The 25,208-nt window shown below is 40.7% G+C and overlaps 1 protein-coding gene across 1 annotated transcript in view; it reads right to left on the bottom strand.

The window, feature by feature from the left end:
- RPRD1B (regulation of nuclear pre-mRNA domain containing 1B) overlaps window positions 1–25,208 on the bottom strand; it is a 41,263-nt gene that overhangs the window by 3,686 nt on the left and 12,369 nt on the right. The window contains exons 2-6 of the mRNA XM_063455993.1: window positions 15,668–15,797; window positions 14,338–14,474; window positions 8,620–8,744; window positions 2,944–3,070; window positions 2,523–2,698 (exon numbers count right to left, since the gene is read on the bottom strand). Coding sequence (XP_063312063.1) covers window positions 2,523–2,698; window positions 2,944–3,070; window positions 8,620–8,744; window positions 14,338–14,474; window positions 15,668–15,797 — 695 coding nt within the window. The remainder of the gene's footprint in view (window positions 1–2,522; window positions 2,699–2,943; window positions 3,071–8,619; window positions 8,745–14,337; window positions 14,475–15,667; window positions 15,798–25,208) is intronic.

Here is a 25,208-nt window from a genome sequence, read left to right as displayed (position 1 = left end):
CTTAGTTACACTGTGGTGTTCACTTCATTGCGCCTATCCTGTATTATTTAATTACCTGGTATCAGAATCTTTGCTTGTTTTATAGTTTGTGAACCTGTGCTGTCTGTCCTGACCTTTGCCTATACTGACTTCATCTCTGCTCATATCCTATTTGGACTTCAACTGGTGAATTTCTTCAAAGACATCCTGCATTTTGGGCTCCTTCTGCTAAAACCTTACAGTACCTGCTTCTACCCACCCTAGATGAGGTAAGAGACCTTAAGGGATTTATCATGGTATCAACCATGCATACAAAACAATACACTGCCTGTGGCTAGCACCGAGTACTAATGAAACCATCAAGGTTATTTCATGGTATCCATTCTCAACATTCTATGGTTACAGACAGAAGGGAGATACCAAACATGTGCAAAGGCCTACAGAGAGCGGAGCCATTTCCAATTCAGCTATTTTGGCCGTAACCTTGAATTCTCATTTTAGTGAATATCCCTCACAATGTATTCTCTGGATCTAATCATTAAATATGTGATGTCACACAAGGTTTCGGACAGCCGCTGCCGATTTTTAACCTATATTTTCTATGACGTTAAGTCACCCGGGCTTTAGTGCAAAGGTTTGTCCCCAATATATTAAGGGGACACGTAAGTCCTGGCACCGCTTTCAGTTTAGGGACCTTGTAAAACCGTGCATTATGGGAAAAAGGCACAGATGGTGTCATCCGCCATGTCAGGGATTTAAATACAAAAAAATATATACATATAAACACACACACACAAAAACCAGATCAATATGATTATGTGGAGTTTGAAGGAGTTAATAAGGTCATAGTGATATTTTCTTTAATAGTCATATCAGTTGGAAAACCCCCAAATCCTCCCACTTCCATTTATTCTGTTCATTTTCCCACCATCTGCCATGTCAGAAAGGCTGTGTCCCACTGGGAGCTGAAAACAACACACTCCATGATATAATCAGGATGTTCTAGAGAATAATTCCAGACCCATTGAGCTGTGTGGCAGCATAGTGTATAAGGGGCCATCGCGGTCAGAGATGGGCTGGAAGTGAGACTGCATTATATACCATGTGCAGAAGAATCCTACTTATAATCCAGCAAACTCTCAGCACTGTAGGGAAACTCCGTTAGTGCAATGACCCACAGTACAAAACAGGAGTGGAATGCAATAAATGCGGAAGCTTGGCCAATAGTGGGAACACAAAAAAACAGAAAGCAAAAGGTACATGGGATTATGGGAAAAGTACATGTGTATGTTACACGCTATTATCCTCCCAGTGCTATGTGGCACAAGCAGAAAGGGAGCCATCATGCAGTCCAGTAAGGGGCATTGATCTCTGGCAGATCCAGGTTAGGAAAGTCCTCATTGCATTAAAGGGCCCAAAAAGGCCCTATGCTCGAGTGGATACATTAGAGGAGAACTAACTGTATCCTCTGATGGTACCTTGACAGGAGGTCAATACACTACACATCCACTCCCAGGCAGGACATCCCAATTCTGAGCATCCACCCCCCAGGCAGGACATCACAATTCTGAGCATCCACCCCCCCCCCCCCCCCCCCTGGCAGGACATCACAATTCTGAGCATCCACCCCCCCCCCCCCCCTGGCAGGACATCCCAATTCTGAGCATCCACCCCCCCCCCCCCCCCTGGCAGGACATCCCAATTCTGAGCATCCACCCCCCAGGCAGGACATCCCAATTCTGAGCATCCACCATAGTATGTCTCTTAAATATTAAAAATGAAGGCACAGTCACAGTTTAGATATTGCCCTTCAAATTTGAGGTGGCTAGAGTGGAGTTTCAGTGAATGTCAATGGACAGTGTGAGTTGCAAACAAATGGTCATATTGTGAAAACTATCAGGACTATGGCTTAGCCGTCGCAGCAGGGATGATAGCTGAACGTTTTGATATAAGATTTGTGTAGGTGGGCTTGAAAATGAGGGTGGCAGTTTATAAATCATGTCCTGATTTTTCTGCTTTTGTCAGCTCCTACTCTAGTTTTGAACATTTCTCAATTTATTCCTATGGGACCAATTTCGCCACAAAAACGACGATATTTTGTGAACCATTCAGCGAAACGTTCCACAAAGTAATAGCACACCAATCGGGAACAATCCGCACATTTCGGTATATTATGGTCTATGTAGTGTAAAAACTGTGGGAGGAGTTAGGGTGTTAAATTTGGCTATAATAAGAATAATATAGATGTGAGATAACATTAAGTGGTCTTGCTATGCAAGAACACCTAATAAGTGAGTTTATTGAATAACCACGATCGAGTTTGACTGAATTCCTCTCGAGTCCATTACCAGATTCAGGAGACCCACAGCTTTGTATCTGCTCTTCTTCCCAGTAAATTCCACTCTATGTCCAGATATTGACCATTAAATCTTATCATAAGCTCCTAATCAATGATAGGTGATGAAGAGCACTACAGGTCTTACTGAAAACTACATCCCCACCATAATCTTGAATGTAAACATTCAGTAAGATCTGATCTTTACCTCTAGCTTTTTCTCCTTGCTTGTTAAAGCTTCGTTCTGAGTCTGCGTATATTCCAACAGCATCTTTGCTAGCTGTCGCCGGTCGTCTAACTCTGCTGCCAGGCGCCCATTGTACTCTGCCAACAATAGACATGCCTCGTCTACAGTCTTCGATAGCCGCTCTGCTGCCTCTTTGTCTGAAATAAGACGCACATAAACAGGAGAGTATTTATATAGGAATTCCCGGCAAACATGCTCATTGGCCGTAGCTCACCAAATGATTTGAGAACTGACAAAAACAGATAATTTAGAAAAAAAACAGGACAATTTTAGAATATCTCACAAAGTGAAAATCAAGTTTTTCCAGATAAGACCTTGAGAAGATCATGACCATTAAAGTTTCTAGACTTCTGGTATCCACCACATTTCTCTTGGCACCTACCTGTAATCTTTTCCAGCAAAGACACATCTTGGACCTCTTGAGGGAGGGATGCAATTTTCTGCCTCACGGCCGCATCACCCGATGCCGCATTTTCGAGGTCTTGTAGAGCTTTAATAAGATCATCAGCCTGTGTGGATGAGTGAGGAGAGAGAGAGAGAGAGACAATTAACAACTGGGTGGAACATTCCCACCTGTAGTGGACAGAGGACACAGTTCCAGTTTTAGCAACCAGCACTGGAGTCGGAGGGTGTAATGACATAATACATTGTGCAACAGTATAAGTGATTTTTAGTTTCAGACTACGTAGGCGCACCTCTTATATAATATATCTATGAAATGGAATACTTCAATCCCTCTAAGGATGTCATACGGGTAGGTAGACATAAACCTGCACACTCCCTGCCTCGGTCTCTCCTATCTGTGATCACGGAAAGTCCTGGATAATATTAGACACTTGTACAAACCAATTCTGGGTGAGAACGGAAGGTGTTTATTATAAATTTAGTTTGTAAAGTATGTCATTTATTATTTTTGCTCTGTTTACTTTTTGTGTGCCGATTATTTATCTACTGCTCTGGATTGTCACTGAGTAAATATTTGTTCACGCAGACAGACCTCGGTTTACATTATAAATGGAATTTATTTTGAAAACTAGAGGGGGAGAAAACGCCCAACATAAAAGAAATGCTCGCTAACAAAAATAAATGGATGCAAATGTGCATAGAGTACGAATTCACAAGGAGAGAATGAAACCAAGTTCAAGGGCTGGGGGAGTACACTAGCAGCTAAATGCAAAGACCATCGAACAGCATGGGGGCCACAGCTGGACAGCAGGGTGCTACAGGAGAGGAGAAGTGACAGCTAAATATGTTTGCATTCATACAGAGAAAGGCTAATTGATCGACCTGCATGATGTTCAAAACAGGACTTGCACATTTCTATCTCACCTCCTCGATACAGCCGGTGACAAGACGATTAATCTTCCTATATTAGTCTCAGTATAACACAAATCATCATTATCCGTGCGCGTAGGCATCTGCCTGCACCTGACGGTGCGGAAAGCATCCCAGAGAAATTTCTACCTGCCCCAATCCTTCATTAACCATTTCACTGAAAATAGATTACAACAGCTCCGAGAATCGCTAACCATGGCTGAGCAATGTGCTGCTTCCATCATACTCAGCTGCTGGACTACAACCTGACTGTGCTGATGGGGAGTTTTAATCCGGATAGAGGGCAAAAAGCTCACTGACCCGACTACCGCTATAGAAAAAAAAAAAATCTGTATTTTGTTATGGAGGAACCGATATAAAAAACAAAACAAAAGAACAAAAACAAAAACAATTGAACAAGCAAAATGCAGTCGAATAAATGACTCCATAGAACTTTAACGGTGCCACTGTTCTGACCTAGGATAAATCCTTCATACCACGGCACTGCTGTTGTCCGGCCTTTTTTTATTACACGTATACTGGAAGGTACTCTCTCTAGGTGGATGGAACATACTTTTCTGTTTTTTTTTTGTTTTTTTTTTACTGTGAATTACTTGGAGAAACTGATTAAGACTCTCAGCCCAATGGCTTTCAAATGTCAGGTTTCCTGTTGGGCAACAAGCCACTGTATGTCAATACACACACAAACATTTTATATACACACAGCAATCTAACAAATTCAGCTATCAAAAGGAATCTCTTCAAACAAGGACTCTCTCTAAAACTCATACCAAACTGCATTTTGGCTCGAAGTTCGCCTTAACGCATACTGTAATCTCCAATGTCGACATCAGAGCTTCTACTTGGCTGCCTGCCACCTTCCACTTCAATGCAAGCTCTTCTATTACCTTTTCTCATTTTACCCAAAGTCTCCTTTATGCGCTCTTTCTCGAGAATTTTTTATACCTGCTAAAGTGCCGCGCTAAATGCCAGATCCATTTTTGTTGCACACAAATACATCCCGTGCTATTGGATGGGATCGCGGAGCGGTGACGGCTAATCTTAATACTGCACATGTTTCCAAACTACAATTCCCATGATGCTCAGCCGGCCTTAAAATTGGTTAGGCATCATGGGAAATGTAGTTTGGAAACACTAGAATTCACTACCTGGAGAGAACAAAAACACTCACTACCCGTTCCGCAAAATCTACACCAAAACTTTACAAAGTTAGTTACTAATATAGCCCTCCTATATTAAATATAGATATAGACATCATGTTGTCCACCATATTTAACTAATTTTGAAAAATACTCTAAATACAGCTACTAAAAAAAAAACTGTGTGTACATAAGGGGGTTATATATGGACATCTGGTTCCTAATTTTATCAAACTTTGATCTAAACTCATAAGATAAACCGGGGAAAGTGCCAAAGTACCCCAGTGCAAAACGCTACAGCGACTCTGCCTCTCACTCTGATGGTTGGCCAGGAGGCTTGTGCCAAATACAATCAAATGACTTCTGGTTCAGGTCCATTTCTACAAAGTTGCTTGGCACAGGGAAACATCTTAAAACAGAACTGTGTATATCAGTCCTGTTTGATGACTGCACTTTTTATCTTTTTAAAAGGCAGTGAGATATTCTTAATGACATACAAATCAATCTTTTTTCCTGATTTATTTTTCTTCTTCTTTTCCTGCAAATTTTTTTTGTTCCTATTTGAAATTCCTACTTTGTTGGATTGTATGCATCTGCAATGTTCCAGGTTTCATATAAAATATATGGCTGTATATTCCCTCTAATTTGACATTCTGCTCGTATAGGGTGCAGCTATAGAAATATGACTATTCAGTGGTTTCTGTTTTTACTGATATTGCCGTTCCTGATCTTCCGAGAACACAGGGGTGCACAGCTGGAGTTTACAAGATAAGCAGTTTATCCCCAAGAAAAGCTTTCCTCCATACTGCGGAAGCTATCAGTTTGTACATAGCCTGGATCATTAAACATGATCTGGGGCTATGTCCTGCTATCGACACAGCCACAGACCGTGGATTAACAGTCAGCGGCTCGGCTTTCTCTGCTGGAAGGAGAAAGAGCTCAGAACCCAAGTTGTGCCTGCCTCGTCCATCGTCCAGTGCATGGCAAAACCTAAACGGCCAGTCAACCTGGAAACAGATTCTAGACTGGCTCATTCACTAGGTCGGAGGTGGAGCTACAGCCTTGCAAAAAAAGCTTAACGCCTCAGATCAAGCAGAGGGTCCTGCTGAAACTTCCCCAGGGAAATAATTGTTTATATTTTGAAAAAAAAAAAAAAAACATCCATTTTGTTTTTTTCCTTCTAATTTTTAGATCAGTGACGCATGGACACAAATTAATAACATCAAAACAGCTGGGGGACCAATTCTTCAAATGTGAAGCAGTGACCTTCCTTACGTCTAATTTAATTACCCCAAGAATTTAGAAAAACATATTGCACTGGAGAATGTAAAGCTACTAATGCAAAGCAACTTGTGGGCCCTGGCACAGCAGACATGAATATGATGTGTCTCTACCAACCACTGCAGACCCAAATTCCAGACTGGGTCCAGGGCATGAGAACCACTACTCTAGAACAGGTCACATTGGGATTTATTGTTTGCTGCAAATCAATAGGGACTGAAAGTGTCTGTATATTTTCAGCCAATCCTGGTCCCAGCATTGTGTTGAAAAACAGAGCGAATCACATCCCATGAACTGTTTAGTTTGGCAGTTTAAGTATTCTAGACTTGTTGTAGAGCTACATTCATGTTATTTTACAAATGAAGCTATACGAGCCATGTGCATGTTTGTGGATGGAGCACAGGCTCTTTCATCGATATCCCCAAAAAGTCCTTATGCAAGTCACTGGGATTTGTACAGTATGTGTGTGTACTCCATACAAGTACTTGTACAAGCAGGTCAGTGCTTCCCACTGTGACATCACCAAGTAGATGGGTGGGGTTACAGCTGCAGCAGTTTATGTAAAGTGACTCAGTTACAGTGATTTATACGCAGGAAGACTAGATGAAAGAATCAGAACTTGCACAAACAACACTATAAAAGGAGCACAGGTTATTACAGGTTTAGCATACAACTGAAACACGTTATACAACATAAACCATTTGCTTGGTTTTCTCTTGGACCCTGTGCAATAATAAACAGCCATTAGAAACCATTCAAAATGGACTACATTATATACATGCAAACGTACCTGGGAAATGTGTTTGATGGCTTATATAAATATATCTGTCTATAGAGGGTATACAGCACAAGTGCCAAAATGGCAGATCCTCCGTTCCTGCAGAACTACAAGTCACATGAAGTTCTGACCGAGTTGTAGTTCTGCGATGACTGACAGATCAATCTTTAGATATCCCCTGTATATGGGGTAGGTGAGAAATGTAACCCCGTATATTAAACGTAAGTTTAGCTTCTACAATGCCGCTAGCTATTCTGCTTGTACGTGCCTGGAAAGTCATGATTTAAGATTTTGCCAAAATATGCAGGTTTGCAAATGTAAAAAAGGAAACATTTATTCTGCCTGTGTGAGAGGAAGCATCTGTGACATATCTCCAAGCAATGACCGGGCTTATCTGACCGCAGACGAAGCAGGGAGGTACAACTGGCAGGCCAGCAGGAGTGATGGATACAGAAACCCTCCTACGCTATCCTCCTGCTTTATCTCAATGCAAACCGACTCTGAACATGACAGTCTGTCTAGTAGACCGTGTGGATCGGAGTAGGCCCTTCAGAATGTTTACACGAGTCATAAATTAAACTAAAAATGTGCTGAATGAGCCAAAACTTTATCATTTATAAGGTTTACAGTTAGGCCAAAAATATGCAGCGTTTGAGTGTTAATGGAGGAATTATCTACACTTCTCCCGTCTGCTCAGAAAAGAAGCACGTGTGATGTGTATATAACAAGGAACTCTGAGCTAGCACATAAACACACACACAAATGACTGATTGGCTTTAGAGCTCCATATACAGAACGGGAACAAAGATTCATTTATTTATCCATGGAGATTAATTGGGAAATAATTAACGCACTCGATCCTGCTGATTTGGGCACAGACTGTATTATTTTCAACTCCCAGGCAACATTCAGGACATGTTTAAGTAAACAGCGGACAGATTAATGGTGCTGTAAAATGAAAGGGAAAAATAATCAATAAAAAATGGATGCCTTTTGCTTGTGACGCACGGTAGCATCAATGTCAAACACGGGGAACAAAGAAAGAAAAAAAGAGAAACAACTCAGAACCGCATACATCAAAGCAAATGTAGCCAGTCTCTGCCTCTCTTTTTTTTTGAACCGTGAGCTGGAATTGTGACATTACTGTGGATAAAATTATGCCTTTTATCAACACTAATCAAGAGTAACTAGCGCAAACATTCTACTAAAGCCACGTCTGCCATAATTCAATTCGTTTTTGTATAGGAGTAATATTTTAGGAATGGATTCTTTGAAATGATTGGAAATCTACAAATCAACGTTCGGTAAATAAGGGAACTTTGTTCCGATATTCACCCAGAGACACCATAAGCCTTAAGGTGAGGTGGCTCTACATATATGTGGGCAGATCTTATTGTTAAAGTGAATATTGACCGACTATTAATGCATGGCTTGGTGTTGAAGCAATGAACTGTTAAAAATCGAGCTTATGTGGCAAATCTGGACCATTTCTAGGTATAGATATGAGAACTTAGAAAAAGCGCACCAGAGGGGGTCCAGTTGAAGGGTCCCGTGGGGAGTAACTGGTTGGGTAATCATCTTCCTCTTCTTGGACTTGATGTATACTACGTTTCAACGATGTAGTCATCGGGGGCGGCTTTTCCTCACTCACTAAAAAAAAAAAAAAAAAGGAAAAAAGACCATAGTTAACAGCATCCTATCAGAGTTTGTTATGAAAGATAAAGTAAATAAATGTGTGAAGTAGCATTCACTCTGCCCCCATTTCTACTAACCAATTACCATGAAACGGGTACTCCTACATTGGTTTACGCCGGGGGGTGGCCAGCTTCTCCTGACCTATCTAAAGGCAACAAGGTAGAACTTTATACAGAAAAATTGAATTGAAGTGGCCTAAAGGCAGATCTACGACTTTTCTGAATAATACATACGAAGTATCTGACTAACATTCAGAAAATCACACGAGCTGTAAACAAATCTTGAGAATTACACTTCTATCCATACCGACACAATCGAGGATGAACGGTGATGGTATTGTGGGACTGAGTGTCCACATAGGAACCAGCAGGGGGGGGGGGGAGGAGAAGCCCTATGAATACACGGATTTACCTGTACAGTGTGTCTGCTAATTAAACAAGCCAGCATATAACCGCAGGGAACACAGTCTAACATGTGAGTAATGAGTCATTGCTTCCCTGAATGCTGTGTCAGTAAACATATCTTCTATGTCCGTAGGGATAGAACGAGACAAGCTCTGCTGCAACAGTTGAAAGACTCTGTCGTGCACCGCTATGTACTGGGCACCTTAAACGCATATAGTATGCATCGTTTTCTAGATATGAGGTATTTACTACTTCCAGTACCAGATTGGGTTTCAAGAACTAGCCACAGATGTCCAGCTCGCACTTCAGCCTCCCCTGACATCCTCCGTAATCTACACTGCTTCGCTACCAAGATAGACCACAGTTGATGCTAGCTGATGCATCGGCTTAAATGGGACCTCTGTATATCTACTTGCTCAAGAGCTGAAACCAGTAAAAACAAACTTTCTTTTCAATATATCTGAAACTCTGTTCACTCTCTGACCTGTTCCACTAGAACAATGTAAGCATGAAATTAGTGTAGGCTACAAATGAGAGGTCTCAGTACATTCGTGAATGCATCAGAAGATTCTAACGGGAAAAGTTGTGGCATATGTAAAACATTACGAGGCTATGGAGCCAAAGGCAGACACCAAATGTTTGAGAAATAACAAACCCAAATAAATATTACACTGGGAAGAAAAGTTGAACCCTTTGATTCTTCAATAGCGTACGATTTCTGAAATGTAACAGTCAACAAACATAGCAAATCTTAATTGCCAAGCTAAACAACACTGTTTGGCATTGTGTCTGAGAGTGGCAGAGATTCAGAGATAATTTCACGTGGGATTAGTCTGAACAAATATAGCAGAAGTGTCTCATCGGGAAGGATTGTGACCTCGTAGTCACCTGCTGCGATGCCCACGTCTCTTCCAAATCTGAAGGTGCATGGCTTTTTAAAGCTCACACCCCCAGGCTGCCTGTCATCACCGCAGTTATTCAATGTTCAACGCAGGACTGAGGAAAAGCAGGCAACCGGGCTAAATTTAGGAAATGCAAAGAACATCCCGAAAAATAAATAAAATGATCAGACATATGAGTAACTTCTAACTCAGTACGAGGGTGTATTTGCAGATTATGTTACAGTTACAACAATCTGCTGTGTTATGACTATTGACGGTTATTAAGCTTCAAATATTACAACGTTTTTATTTTAACAGTTTGTGGTTGCAGTTTGGCTGACCCCCATTTAAAATGCCAATAAAAGTAAAAAAAAAAAAAGCAACAGTTATCGTTTCGGCTTTATTGGAATCCGAGAGAGACAGAGGAATAAAAGGACACTGACGTTCATCGTACATGGACAATGACTGTGATGTGTTCCCGCAGTTTCCTGCAGGTCTTTATAAAGTGTTTGAAAGTGACTGGGAGGCAGACTGCACATTGCAAAGTTTGATCTAACAGATACTTGGCAGAGGCTATGGGCTCTTGTCTTATCAACTGACAGCAGGTCACTCATAGCAATTACCCAATGCGTGCACACCTGTCATGTACATGTACAGTGTCACCATCTAATATCTGTACAAAACAGTTCAGCTACACACTGGGCTAGCTCAGAGCTTGACAATGTTCTCTTTAATCTAAGAGCAAGACCAAATATTGTCCCCTCTCCTGGATATATACCAAATCTGCCTGTTATTTCAAAAGGCAGATCACGTGTTACACAGATAGTGAAATCAGACAAGCCTTTATTCCCAGTAACCCCTTAAGGACACATGATGGAAATATTCCGTCATGATTCCCTTTTATTCCAGAAGTTGTGTCCTTAAGGGAGTAATGAACAGGTAATAATGCTCAGTTCACCAATGTCCTGTTATGCCCAAGATTTCTGAGTGTTACAATTCCTGTTCTTTGCCATTATAATGGCGGCAACGGAAATAGTTACCACTCGTACTCCAACTCCCAAGAATCATGGGCAGCACTGAGACATGAATGTATGTGTGTATATCCTGGATCTGCTATAACAGTAGAGACGTCTCTTAACCACTATACTAACACTTACACTAACCCGTAACCACACGGAGCTGCTTAAGGCAATTAAGGAGGAAATGTGTGCGCACAGCATATATCTTAGGTCTCTGTTTATCTATAAAGGAGCCTGCGGTTGTACAAATGTTGGCTGCGAGTAACAGTCAGGTATTACCACCAATAATCATACAGGCCAGACAGGAAAATTAAAGTGGTGTGGTGGTGGAGGGGTCTGCTGTCTGTCTCTATCAGTTCTCTCCTGAATAAACCCTTGGATTGCTGGGAAGATAGGGACTCCCAGCACACCCGGGTCGAGAGCACCTCTCGCCATGCAGCCAGTGTCCACACTTCAAGGAGACAGGGGGTGAAGCTGCACATCATACAGGGCACATACTAATACAGGCATACTGCTCAAGTTGGTACCAGAAACACATTAACCCTTGTTAATGTCACTACACTCACGCATGGAACCTAAACTGTTATCTTTACCCCTTCCATTGACTGGCACTAATTGCATAACAGCAGGATGGAGGTAAAAAGTCAGTAGCACCAGCAAGTGGACCCTGCGGAATTGTACAGCACTTGCTGGTGCCTGAGGGAGACAGTGCTATGATTAACCTCCTGCTGCTGCAGAGACGCTAATTGCATGCAATCAGTAACAGGCAGTGGAAGGGTTAAACAGTCAGATAGCAATGATGCCTGTTTGTTTTTTTTCCCCAGCGCCAGTTTTCCGTTGGATAGACAGAGACAAAATTCCCATTGCCAAGTCCAATTTATGGGTTATTATGACACCCCACCAACTTGAATTATAAAAAATAAAAAAATAAAATGTATTCCCCCCCCCCCACCTCTTCACAGGTTCAAAGCTCTCAAATGTCAAATGTACATATGTGGATATATTATCATTAGAATTATATATATATCAAAAACCTATACTATCAATCTCAATAACCAGAGAAATTCCAGTTACACACACACATACATATATATATGGATTGTATGGCACGTACCATTAAGATTTTAAGATATGTGCCATTTTCCTATACAGGAAGTCTCCATAATTCATCAAGTTACTCTGGTCAGTGTCACTCACAGCAAGCCAAGCTCTCTGTGCACAGTAACACTAACAGAAGGAATGCAGCTCGTCGGCAGCACTATGCGCCCGGCCAAACAAACATGCGCATTTCCCTTTGTTTGGGAGGCAACATATTTTTTCTGTTTACTTAAAATATGCTATTTCCTATTTTCCTTGTAAATTGTCAGAGCTCTGTGGCACTGTATCGCTTGCAAAGCTTAGCTCAGGAGCGCCAACAAAATTGTCTGCTTAGAAACTTAAGGCTCTCCAGGGATGGTAGTGGAGGGGTTTTATTATTTATCAGAATAATTTAAGGCTAATGCCAAATGTCACAGGTAGAGCGGTTAGACAGACTTGTTTAAAGAAAAGCAGTCAGACCAAGTCAGTTGTGCAGCAACAAAAACTAAACAATTCTCGAGCTAGGCAATCTACACAAAAAAACTCTCCAAACAAAATGTAAAATGTTATGCCAAGTCACACCTACACTGATCTGAAAACCATTTCGCAAGATTGAGGACTTTCTTTTAAAGATATAAAAGTATAATAAATTTCATCCCAGTGATGGTCTCCTTTTAAGTTATTCACAGTCAGAAGCAAACTAATTCATTATTTGTACCGCATAGCTTGCCCACGGACTGGCTGGGGACAGGCTAAGCTCACAAAGGCTTTTATACCTTGTCGCAGATGGAGATTTATTCATTGAAAAAATAATACAATGATTTAATAAATAAACAAAGTAGCTTTTTAATGCCAATGAGGGTAAAACGCAAATGAAAAGCATTTGAAAAAATAAATAAATAAATCGTTCTACTCTAGTCTAAACTATGTGTTACCAGCAAAAGAAAAACAGATTAACAAAAACTTTTCCCTTAAAAACAATGAAAAGGACACTACAGGCACCCAGACCACTTCAGCTTTTTATTCGCTGTCATTACAATCAGCATTTAAGATTGCATGATGACACAGATTCCCATACTTAGAGTGCCAGCAGGGCTCCGCAGAGAGGAAAGTAGAATTTTCGATGGCAGCATCAAAGTCTTTAAAGGGATTCTCCAGTGCCAGGAAAACAAACCCATTTTCCTGCCACTGCAGAATCCTGGAGTACCCCCTCCCCCCCACATCGCTGAAGTGGTTAAAACCCCCAAGGACACTTACCTGAATCCAGCACCGAGGGCTCCGCCCACGCCGACATCCGCCAGCAGGGGAGACCTAATGCACATTAGACCTCCCCATAGGAAAGCATTATTCAATGCTTTCCTCTAGGGATTCCGGCGACGCTGGAGGTCCTCATTCATAGCGTGAGGACGTCTAGCGTCGTTTAGAGACAACCAAAAGTTGTCTAAGAAGCTAGAAGTCCCTCTAGTGGCTGCATGGTAGACAGCCACTAGAGGAGGACTAAACCCTGCAATGCAATTATTGCAGTTTATAAAAACTGCAATAATTACACTTGCAGGGTTAAGGGTGATGGGAGTTGGCACCCAGACCACTTCGATGGGCTGAAGTGGTCTGAGTGCCTACAGTGTCCCTTTAATGTGTACATTGGGAGGAGGACAGAACAGCACAGCAGCTAAATCAGTTTATCACAGGATGGGTCAAATAAGACTACAAAGAAGTCATCATTAACCATCACCACACCAGAACCATAGAATGCTAAACAACACGCAATTAAGCCGGTTACCATTGCATGGCAAACAACAATATGTTAATCATTACAATCTGTGTATGGGCATCTACCATTACAGTATTACTGTACAGATAAGGCTTTTTTAATCTACTGCAAAATCTAATTGATCACCGTTTGTCAATTTAATAAAAAAAATACAGGTAATACAAGCACTTGTTAATAATAATATCTACCAGCTCTGTTAAAAGGCAGGTAAAAAAATGGAACCACCTTATAATAATGTCAATGGATCCATGCATTTATAATAAGGGGAGTGGGGTGTGCGTAGTGCAAAAGGGGTCGATATAAATGTGATGCGGGCACCTTGGGATGAGGAGGGATGCCCGCACTCAGGGTAAGGAGACTGTGGTCACATGTCTGGTTCCCCCGGGAGCGATGTACCTTGGGGTTCCCTGGGACTGTCCTCGCCATCGATCGCTAGTCTGAGCTGCTGGACAAACTCGGCGGAATAGACACTGCGCTCCTGCCAGATGTGAAGCAGCCTCTCCAAAGGTTTCCGGCAACCATCATCCGCTTCACTGCAAAGGGGCAGAGTGAGGGGAGAAAAGGTGAAACGCATTGACCGAGTGGACGAAGGAAAAGTAAATAGTGATTGTGTGAGTGGAAGGGAAAGGAGGAAGGTATTCGGTAAGAGACCAAGATTAGGTGGGCTAGTGGTACAACGAGAGCGAGAATTGTTAGACATGGAAAGAGATCCACTGAGTGGATACAGAAAAGGGAGTGAGTGTAAGAGTGTGCAGAGCTTAGAAGATTTAGTAATTAAACTGTACAGTTTGCTTATTTGACACAATCAGTGCCACGTCATCCAGATGCTTTTTCAGAGATTTTACAAACGTTTGTGACTTTCATGCAATAAATGGGCAATGCCCAGAGTTTCTGCCTCTCCGTTGCCCCTCTAATTCTGCACTCTCTCAGGAAGGGCTTTAACGTGCTGCCTGGCTCCTCTATGTGCTAAAGACATGACATCAATGACCTTATTAAAGCCGTGATTAGTTCAGTTCACACTGGGACCTTATAAAGTCTTGCCTGACAACATAATGTTGAATTTAGGTCTCCCCCCAAAATAAAATATAAGAAAAATGGCAAAGAATGCATCCTAATCCCTCTCAGTGCAGCAGTAGTATATAACACCTAAGAATAGGGATCGGCCAATATAATTGTTTCAGAGCTGATGCAGATTACCGGTCGCCTTTGAGGGTGATTGCCGATAACTGGTTCCGATAATATGTACATTTTAAGTTTTGTAAAAGTAACACCATTTCTACAAAAATATGGCATTAACTGAACATGCTGACAGCAATCACACTCCCATCCCTCTCAGGCAGCCAGTACATGCTGGGATCCGTGAGATCTCAGCTTGTACAGAACGGCTACTGATAGGAGTTTGATTGCTGACAGCGGTAAATTACAATTATTGGTAAAGTACAATGCCGATACCGATTACAACGGTATTATTATGATAATCTGTCTATACCAGGCATAGGCAACCTTCGGCTCTGCAGATGTTTTGGACTACACCTCCCATGATGCTTTGCCAGCATTATGTGTGTAAGAGCATTATGGGGGATGTAGTCCACAACATCTGGAGAGCCGAAGGTTGCCTATCCCTGGTCTATACCTACCCAAGACACTTCCTCAATGCAGCTAATGTGCCTGAATAAAGAATGGTGTGAGTATATGTATGAATTCATGCCAGGGACTGCCATATTACCTGGAAACATGCAGAACGGCATCTACAAGAACATTCTCGAACTCGCGAGCAAACTCAGGTCCTTTGCGTTTGCTGTTCTGAATAACATCATTGGCCAGGTATAGGAACGTCAGCTTCCGGCTTGACTTGGCTGGGAAAAAAAAAAAGGTACGAACAAAGTTAAAGAAAATAGTTACAACAGTTTAACCCTTAAACCCAAATTACCCAAGTGTCATAGGAGCTTCCCTTCACCAACTTTTAGTAGGGTCCAGATTAACCCTGAGAAAGGAAAATAGAAAAAAAAGGACAAGGATATACATGGCTATGGTCTGTGATACAGTTACAGCGCCCCCTGCATGTGATAAAAGATAGTACAGCCATTAAGAAAAACTCTGCATTTTACTCAATAGCCTGGAAACTGTGCAATGCTCTATAGAGCAACAAATTAAACTTACAATTAATAGACAAAAGTAGAAGAAGGGGAAGAAAAGTCAAATGCCTGGGAATCTAACTCACTGCAAGGTGTAAGAAAGCGCGGGGCTCTGTCACCACAATGTCAAAAATTTAAATGCAATTTAGTTCAGCTTCAAATATTCCACAATTCCCATCTGTGATCATTTACAAGGTGTATATGAAAGGAGTATTCAATCGGAGAATGCCTGCTATCTCTAGAACGTGTTGAACAGTACTGGGTTGCTGAAAGGGCAACAACATAATTAACAATAATTATGACGCAAGCACCGTCTAGTTACTGGTCCCAACTGTGGCGGGTACTTGAGTAATGGCAATACAATGACTTGTTTATGATGCTAACTTTTAAAAGACGTCAATTAGAAAAACTTATCTCCAGGGACCAATCGTAATGTTAGATAAGGTCTGAAGACAGATACCTGACATTAGCAGTAACCGTTAAAAAAAAAAAAAAAAAAAAAAAAAAAATTCAATGTAGTTGAGCCCATTCGGCATTAGCATGCATCTCCCATGTATAAAATGTACAATGTTTTACGCTTACACAAACTGTTCTTCTAATACATTATTACTGCCATTTAGAAAGCGCCAACATAATACTCTGTGCTGTACAATTGGGGAAAAAGACAGACCTATATAAATGGTAAAGGGGGCCTGGCTCATGAGCAGAGATACAGCCATTGAAGCTCTTTTATACAAAGTACTTTGCTAGATAGCCTGTGAGCTTACAATCTAAGGGTTAAAGCCTATCAAGGCTCCCTTACACAGCTCAATACTATGGAAGAAGCAAAATGTATGTAAAACTCACTTCTATGATGGTGTGTTATTGACGGATAATAAATTCAAAGAAGCACTACTGTTCGAAATATGGCTTTGTATTCCTAACATTATAGTGTCCCTCTGATCCTGTGCTGCCCCCACCTCCCCCGGCAATGAAAGGGTTAAATAACCATTTACCTTATTCCAGTGTTAGTTAAACTCAGGGAACTGCAGGAAGCACCTCTAGTGGCCGTCTGGTTTCTCGAAAACCTCAATGTTTTCAGATGCAGGGTTAAGGGGACAGGGATACGTCACCCAGACCATTTCAAGGAGCTGAAGTGGTCTGGGTGCCAATAGTGTCCCTTTAAGTTATGTCATATTACAGCTCTACCATGCTAACAAATGTTTAGCTGAAGAGCAGTTCTCAATGTTATGTATTTCGATCAGGGTGGATAAAAATTGAGGACTGAAATAAAAAAACAATAAATAGATTTTAAAAAAATATATTTTTTTAATTTTAATTTAAATTGGATTTCTTTTAATTAAAATGCTTTTGGAGGAAAAAAGATACAAGATTTAAGATACATTCTAGTCCAAAGGTTATACTAAATGAAACAGGGATTAGCTATGTAGCACGAGGCTCTATATTCATGCAATATTTAATTTTTTGGTAATGAATTCCATTAATCCAAGTTAATTGAACTTGTGTCTGCAGAGATAACATGCACTTTTTCACAGCAAAAACTGTATAAAATAAACATACAGCGAACGTTCAGAAAAGACCTTAATCCCACTGATAGTCCGCAAATTGGTGAACACACAATGAACATCTTTCATTTAAATTGTTCTCCAAAAATTAGTGATTAACCTATTAAACTGGAGATCGTTCACCTTGCAATAAAGTCATTGTTATCCATGTTTCCAATGGTATATTACGAAATCGGTTCGGATAGAACTGTTAAACTCATCTGAAAAGTTGTGGCAACTGACATTTAATGTGGATAAGTGCAAGATAATGCATCTTGGACGTAAAAACACAAGGGCAGAGTATAGGATATTTGATAGAGTCCTAACCGCGACATCTGAGGAAAGGGATTTAGGGGTGATTATTTCTGATGACTTAAAGGTAGGCAGACAATGTAACAGAGCAGCAGGAAATGCTAGCAGAATGCTTGGTTGTATAGGGAGAGGTATTAGCAGTAGAAAGAGGGAAGTGCTCATGCCATTGTACAGAACACTGGTGAGACCTCACTTGGAGTACTGTACACAGTACTGGAGACCATATCTTCAGAAGGATATTGATACCTTAGAGAGAGTTCAGAGAAGGGCTACTAAACTGGTTCATGGATTGCAGGATAAAACTTACCAGGAAAGATTAAAGGAACTTAACATGTATAGCTTGGAGGAAAGACGAGACAGGGGGGATATGATAGAAACATTTAAATACATAAAGGGAATCAACACAGTAAAGGAGGAGACTATATTTAAAAGAAGAAAAACTACCAGAACAAAAGGACAGAGTCTTAAATTAGAGGGACAAAGGTTTACAAATAATATCAGGAAGTATTACTTTACTGAGAGGGTAGTGGATGCATGGAATAGCCTTCCAGCTGAAGTGGTAGAGGTTAACACAGTAAAGGAGTTTAACCCCTTAAGGACACATGACATGTGTGACATGTCATGATTCCCTTTTATTTCAGAAGTTTGGTCCTTAAGGGGTTAAGCATGCGTGGGATAGGCATAAGGCTATCCTAACTATAAGATAATACCAGGGACTAATGAAAGGATTTAGAAAATTGGGCAGACTAGATGGGCCGAATGGTTCTTATCTGCCGTCACATTCTATGTTTCTATGGTGAATTTAAAATTTAAGGTCAAATTAGTTAAACTAGAAGAATCTGTTCAGATTCTTCTATTTTGGACTTTAATTTGGAATTGACACTTCTGCACTATCAATGTTAATTTCACCCAACTTGGATGGTGGTGTTGGGGGAAGAGAGCTGGGTTTACCCACTTGCAGAACTTTGAAGTTAATCGTTACTGTCAAGGTTTGAGATTTAATTGACTAAAACTAAAACAATTCAGATGACTAAAATACGACTAAAAGTAAAATGGCTTTTTAGTCAAAAGACTATGACTAAAACTAAATTGAAATTTGCCGCCAAAACTAACGCTGGCGGGTAAGACCCATGGGGGAGTGAGGAGAAGAAATGAGGCACATGGGAGGCTGGGGGGACACAAAGAGACACAGAGGGGCTGGGAATGAGGCACAAGAGACAGAAACTTTAATTAAACCCATTAGACTTTAGATGTGTTGACTAAAATCTACTGGAGCTTTAGTCGACAAAAACTAGACAAACAATTCAGATGACTAAAACACGACAAACTAAAATGTATTTTTAGTCAAAAAACTATGACTAAAACTAAATAGACTTGTGGCGCCAAAATTAACACTGCATGTAAGGAAGGGGTCACTGGGTACGTAGAGAACCCTGCCTTTTGTCAAACTGCTGCGAAATGGTTTGATATTAAACTGGGGGACAAAGAGCAGACAAAGTCATTAACCAAGCTGTAGCGGTGATGTTCCTTACAGTACCCTTTAACTCCAGTAATATCTGTAGGTATAAATTATTAACAAAAAAATCTCTAGCTAGAAATTACATCCGCCATTTTCTGGCCAACATATTCTTTATTACAACTTTTATTGCAGGATTTAGATTTTTAATTCTTTGGAACAAGAAATTGCATTTGTTCTCATAAAAAGGACAACTTGAAACCCTTCTCTCTGTATTATCATAATTCACACATTCTGCCCTGCTGTCCCTTCCTTATATAATAATGCACATTTAATGAATACGAATATTATATATATATATATTATTGTAATGAGAAGGTTATGGAATATTGTACTCTATGGGTGGTGATGTCATCCATGCAATTATTCCCCGTAACAAACAGGTAACAATGCACAGGTCATCACAGTGTGGTCTGGAGGTTCTAATTTAGGGCACACCAGGATATGCACATGCAACTCAGCCTAAGATTAGTGGAAGTTGAATGACCGCTGTTGATACTGCTGAGGAGTGGCTCTCACTAATATCAAACAGAGCTGGCATCTGTATTAAAGGGAACCGATAGTCCTGAAAGCAACAAACATTATGCAGTTGTCCTTTCCACAACCCTTCCAATGCTTTTCAAAGAGAAGCATTGGATAGGAGAAACACACGCGGGGTCAAACACCACGCTCCGCAACACTAATACAGCTTTGAGCTGCATTTGATTTCAGAAAAGCGTTTCACTCGGTTCTGGAGGAGGAAGCAACTCTAGATAATGGCTGTCAGGAAAACCACCACTAGGGGTGCATTTAAAAGAAAACTAGACAGGAATAAAAATGTGTATTCCAAATGCTTTAGTCTTCCTGTCCCTAGGTATGGTAGTCCTATCCACTTCGGGGGGCTATTCAGAATAAAAATGTAAATAAATAGCTGTTTTGCGTACCCTTTTCCAGCACCGAGGCCCCCCTCGGTGCGGCTTGCCTCTCCTCCTCCAGCGTCTGTCCAATAACGTACTACGAGAATTGCTAATGCGATGCGCATGCACAGTTAGTGTCGCACATGCATCAAGTTTCCCTATAGGAAAACACAGAGTCTGCAGTCAGATGACCAGGTTTTACTTGATTACTCCAGATGGATGTGTCCATAGTGGCTGTCAGTATGGCTACCACTGAAGGTTTGTTGAACCCCACAATGTAAACATTGCAGTTTAAAAACCACAACAACAACCAAAAACTGCTACATTTTACATTGCAGCGTTAAACATACAGGACTCAGACAGCTTTATCACTAACCATTAACCCCTACAGTACCATAACACTAACCATTAACCAACACTACTTTAACACTTATAATAACCTAAAAGTATTGTGTAATATTAAGGAAGGAAATGCTGGAGTATGAATTAGTGGAGAAGAACGCCATTTTGTGGGGCTTGAGACATTTTACTATACTACGATCCCCCGCTGCGTATCATTTTATTATACCGTTCCTTTAAAAGGTGAGATGCTGTCGCTTGTCAGAGATTGCTTGCAAAAGTACTTGGCACATAGTAGATATTTAAAGCTTTATACATTTTTAACAAAACATTTTTTCTTTTATTTTTTTTTAATAAAACATGCAATCTATCCTTTTAAAAGCAATTTAATGATAAAGAGTTATAATGATTGTGTTTTTTTTTTTACTGGCTGATTCCCTAATAGCCTAATTAAGGAAGTCACAAAATGAAAACCTTGAATTCTAAGCAAAGGACTCGGGTCTCTAGAGCAATATTGTGACAGTGCGCACACACAGAGGTGTCAGACGTGTGCAACAAAACAAAACATTCAACGGATTCATTAGGAAATAGAACGGCAAACGAACGTCCAATTAAGTAATTAAGTACTTCCGAGATTGTGTAAATTGAAGAGCAGTAGCGCTGGGTGGCAACGCAGTACTGGCACAAAAAAGAAAGTGGGTGTCAGTGGAGCATGAAAACAAAGGAAAATTAGCAACATAGGGATGGCACAATGCTGGCTGTTTGAAACGAGACAAGTAGACTCAAGGTGATGGCTTTAACGAGCAAATCACGTTACAGTACAAGAGTGAAAGAGCACTTACGTATCCCTGTCTATTATTACTATTATTTTTTACACTGTCTCATGTTATCTCATTGTGCAATGAAAACGGGAATGAGTACCATATTGAACTGCCTCTATGACCAGTCCAGACCTGAAATTAAAAATAAACAAAAAACAGACCGATCTGCACACAAGACTCTGGGACAGGGGACAGTTTCTTTCTCTGGTAGGATTGCTCTGTAATATATTATCCCCTAGGCAGTGTGAGCAAGGGCCACGAACCTGGAAAGCTATGATATAATAAGCTGAAAATTATAGGCACTTGTCTTATAGTGCCCGAAAGAGAGACCGTGAAAGCGTGCACTTTTAGTTTGTGTTGAGATTAAAAATGTAACAGTTCTTCTCTTGTCTCTGCTATAGATGGTGCCAATTCCAACCACCTATGTATATCTGGTCTGTGGGTACCTATTAGGTACTATGTTGCAGCCATTCTACAATTTCTGTACGATTAAACATCGCTGGAAGGTTGCATGATCCACCAATAGATTATTTCTGAGCCTTAACAAACACTGAATCCAACAGTCCAATGGCAGACCCCTCAGAAGAGGTCCGTTTTCACAGGACTATAATTACTCTACCCCTTATCAGAATAGGGGTAGCTACCATAGTTACTGCTGCCATGGTAACTGGAACACAGCAACTGATATTTAACGTGGGCTATGCAAACATACGTCCAGACGTAAAAAAAAAAGTAATGAAAATATACAAAAAAGAAGAAGAAGCAAAAGAAAAACAAGCTACAGAAAACCAAAACAAACACACTGAAGTTAAAACACTTTGTTTGACTACATTATGCTGACTGTTCCTTAACAGGTAGCTACGACAGTCACGCATGCGCAGGGAGCAGGCAGCGAGGGGCAGAGTTTTACTGCGCTGAAATCCGAGGCTCCTACTATCTTTATACCAGCATAGGAAGTGGGCACGCAGGATACTGACCGCAATTACCCAACTCACTAACAAATGCAAACACAAGATTGCGGCTCCCATCCATCACAGGACCAAAGCTAGAAGCCCACAACCCTTCGAGCAGACTCATTTGGTACAACCACAGCACAACGAGCAAGGGAAGGGAAGGAGACTTAGAAACAAAACCTATAGTTCATAACTATTAATGTATTCAAATACACATCCTAAATTGCAGCACAAAACATCAATTAGGTTTATTATTTTTTTTTCTGTAACTCTAAATAAATTCAGAACATGCACTCAAAGTATAGAACAACAGACAATGAAAATTTATTTCGTTGTCTGTTGTTCTATATATAATTTCCAACCAGACGTTCAGAACAAAAGGTGCAACGAGACATAAAAGAAAAATAAAATAGTGTCCTTGTTATATTTAGATCTAACTTTGTCTCAACATCCTAAAAACAAAATCCATATTAGACATAAAATCTGTTCAGGTCTGAGAAACTGAAAGCACAACATTTTAAATACAAATGCTTTAAAATTACACTTAAAAGAAAATATTAAAAAATCTATTGTACCATCCAAGTTCGTTCTGTTTTATTCACACATACAGAGGAAATCCAGATGGATGGCTAACACTATTATACTTATGATCTGATTTATCTACTAAACGTTTAGCCCATTTATCATGAGCGAGAGTGTAGGTGAAAGTTTATGGTCCAGCATAATCGATTAAATCTCATATTGCATTCATTCTTCCAGCTTAGCCTTGTAGTCTGCTTTATTTCCATTTTCACATCATATGCAATGAATCCTTTTACACGAGAACACGAGCTTCCCAAGGTCGCTTGTCAAGGTGTTCCAGTCGGCTCGGAGTTTCATGAGCTCCTTGCGATGCAGTTTGTCAGACCCGGTTTGTCCCTAACACGTACCAACGTAATCATCAACTTATCCACGCAGCGAACTGCTTTTTGGAAACTCAAGTACTCAAACAAGCCTATAACACAGTCTCTGAAATCCACTCCATATACTCAATCATTAGACCAATAACTCTTACTTTGAGATAATTCTTGAGTACAGATACCTTGTCATCCTTTGGTTCTGTCCCTATGACCGTTTCACAATGCACTAGTTCTATCGAAGTATTTAACCAGAAGATACATCGAGCATTTCCCTAGTTCTCAAATATGCCCCGAGGCCTAGATGTTTTTGTCCAACTTCACGGTACTTCTTAAAAACCAGAGTTGATTTTGTTGTAAATTAACCTATGACTTTGAAACACCACAGGTGGATTAGCAGCTACATTTTGTTTGTTTTTTCAAATCAACCATAAGATCAAAGTCTGTATGTATCACAGTTTTTTTCCAAGATGACTGATTTAAGAGCAGGGAAATGGCAATCCTCCATACATCTGCCTTTTCTTGCTTAAAAGGTTACTCCAACCAAAAAACAGTGTTTTAATAAAACACTGGTTTTGGTTAAAGTAACCCTACCTATCCTGGCCCCCACACCCTAAAAAAACAAAAATTAATTTCTTCCCTCTATTACAGTGCTGAGGCCATTTTCTCCTGGCCGCCCGATGCTCTTCCACTGATATAGAGGGGAGGACGGGTTGAGGGGATGACACAGGCCGCATAGCCACTGTAAGCCTGGACATGCAAAAGTCAGACGATCATTATTCACTAAATTCACATTACCTAGCTCAGAACCCTTGTTCAGGGCTGGATAATGATGACCCAATGATGCTGCCGGAGGTGGAAATACTCATTACTTTTTGGCAGCAGAGGAGTTAAACTCTGTACACAGTGAAATACTGCACAGATAGACTTCAGTCACAATGACCACATCATATCACTGAAGTTGCCATAGTGCAACCCTTTAATGGCCAATACACATTATCAAGCACAAAAAGAATCTGGTTATGGCATCGTACTCTGGGTCCCACAATGATCCAGGCTGCAACCAAGTGAGGAAGCAGGAACAGAGATCCATCTTCGCCAACACAAATAACAACCGTCAATGCGGCTAAAAAAAAATAAAAAAATGTATATGGACACTTCAAGATTTATTCTGTAACACAGAATCCAGTGAACTTGTGGGGCATTAGTGATAGCAGGTGGTACTATTTCTTAGCCTATTAAAAAATAAAAAAGACCCCACCCCTTTAAGGTACAGCTGTGCACAGAACCAACCTGTAGAGCGATTGATGTACAACCACAAAATTTCACAATCAAGCCTGTAGTATTAAAGGGTTACTCCAAGGACCATGACCCCTTGAGTGATTTGAAGTGGTCATGGTGCCTGGAGTCTGTATGTGCAGCATCTCGTTTTGAGACGCAGCACATACAGTGATTTACCTCTTATCTGCTGGAGGTGTAACTCCACCTTCGGCAATGTCATTAGCCAGCCGGGAACAAAATCCTGGGCTGGCTAGGGCCAATTCTGTGCAAAATTGGCATCTGATGCCGGCATGCTGAGACAGAAAATGGGAGCCCCGACCCTGTGCCTCCTCTCAGGTTCCAGTTCCTGACCCCCTACAGCAAAGTGGAGTGGCGTCAAGGAAGAACTTTGACTCGTGGATGGAACAAAGTTAAGTTATAGCGTTTATTTTTTATTTTTTTTAAGTTTTATTTTTTTTTTAAGTTTGGGAGTGACGACAAACTAGGAAAGGCTTACTCTAACCAAAGTCAGTGTTTTATATAAATACTTTTTTGGCTGGCCCGCAACCCTTTAAGGAGATCTCGTGATACAGAT

The sequence above is a fragment of the Pelobates fuscus genome, chromosome 5, assembly GCF_036172605.1.
Source record: "Pelobates fuscus isolate aPelFus1 chromosome 5, aPelFus1.pri, whole genome shotgun sequence".
Classification (NCBI taxonomy): domain Eukaryota; kingdom Metazoa; phylum Chordata; class Amphibia; order Anura; family Pelobatidae; genus Pelobates; species Pelobates fuscus.
Note: the sequence above shows the minus strand (reverse complement) of the source record. Positions and strands in the feature narration are given on the sequence as shown.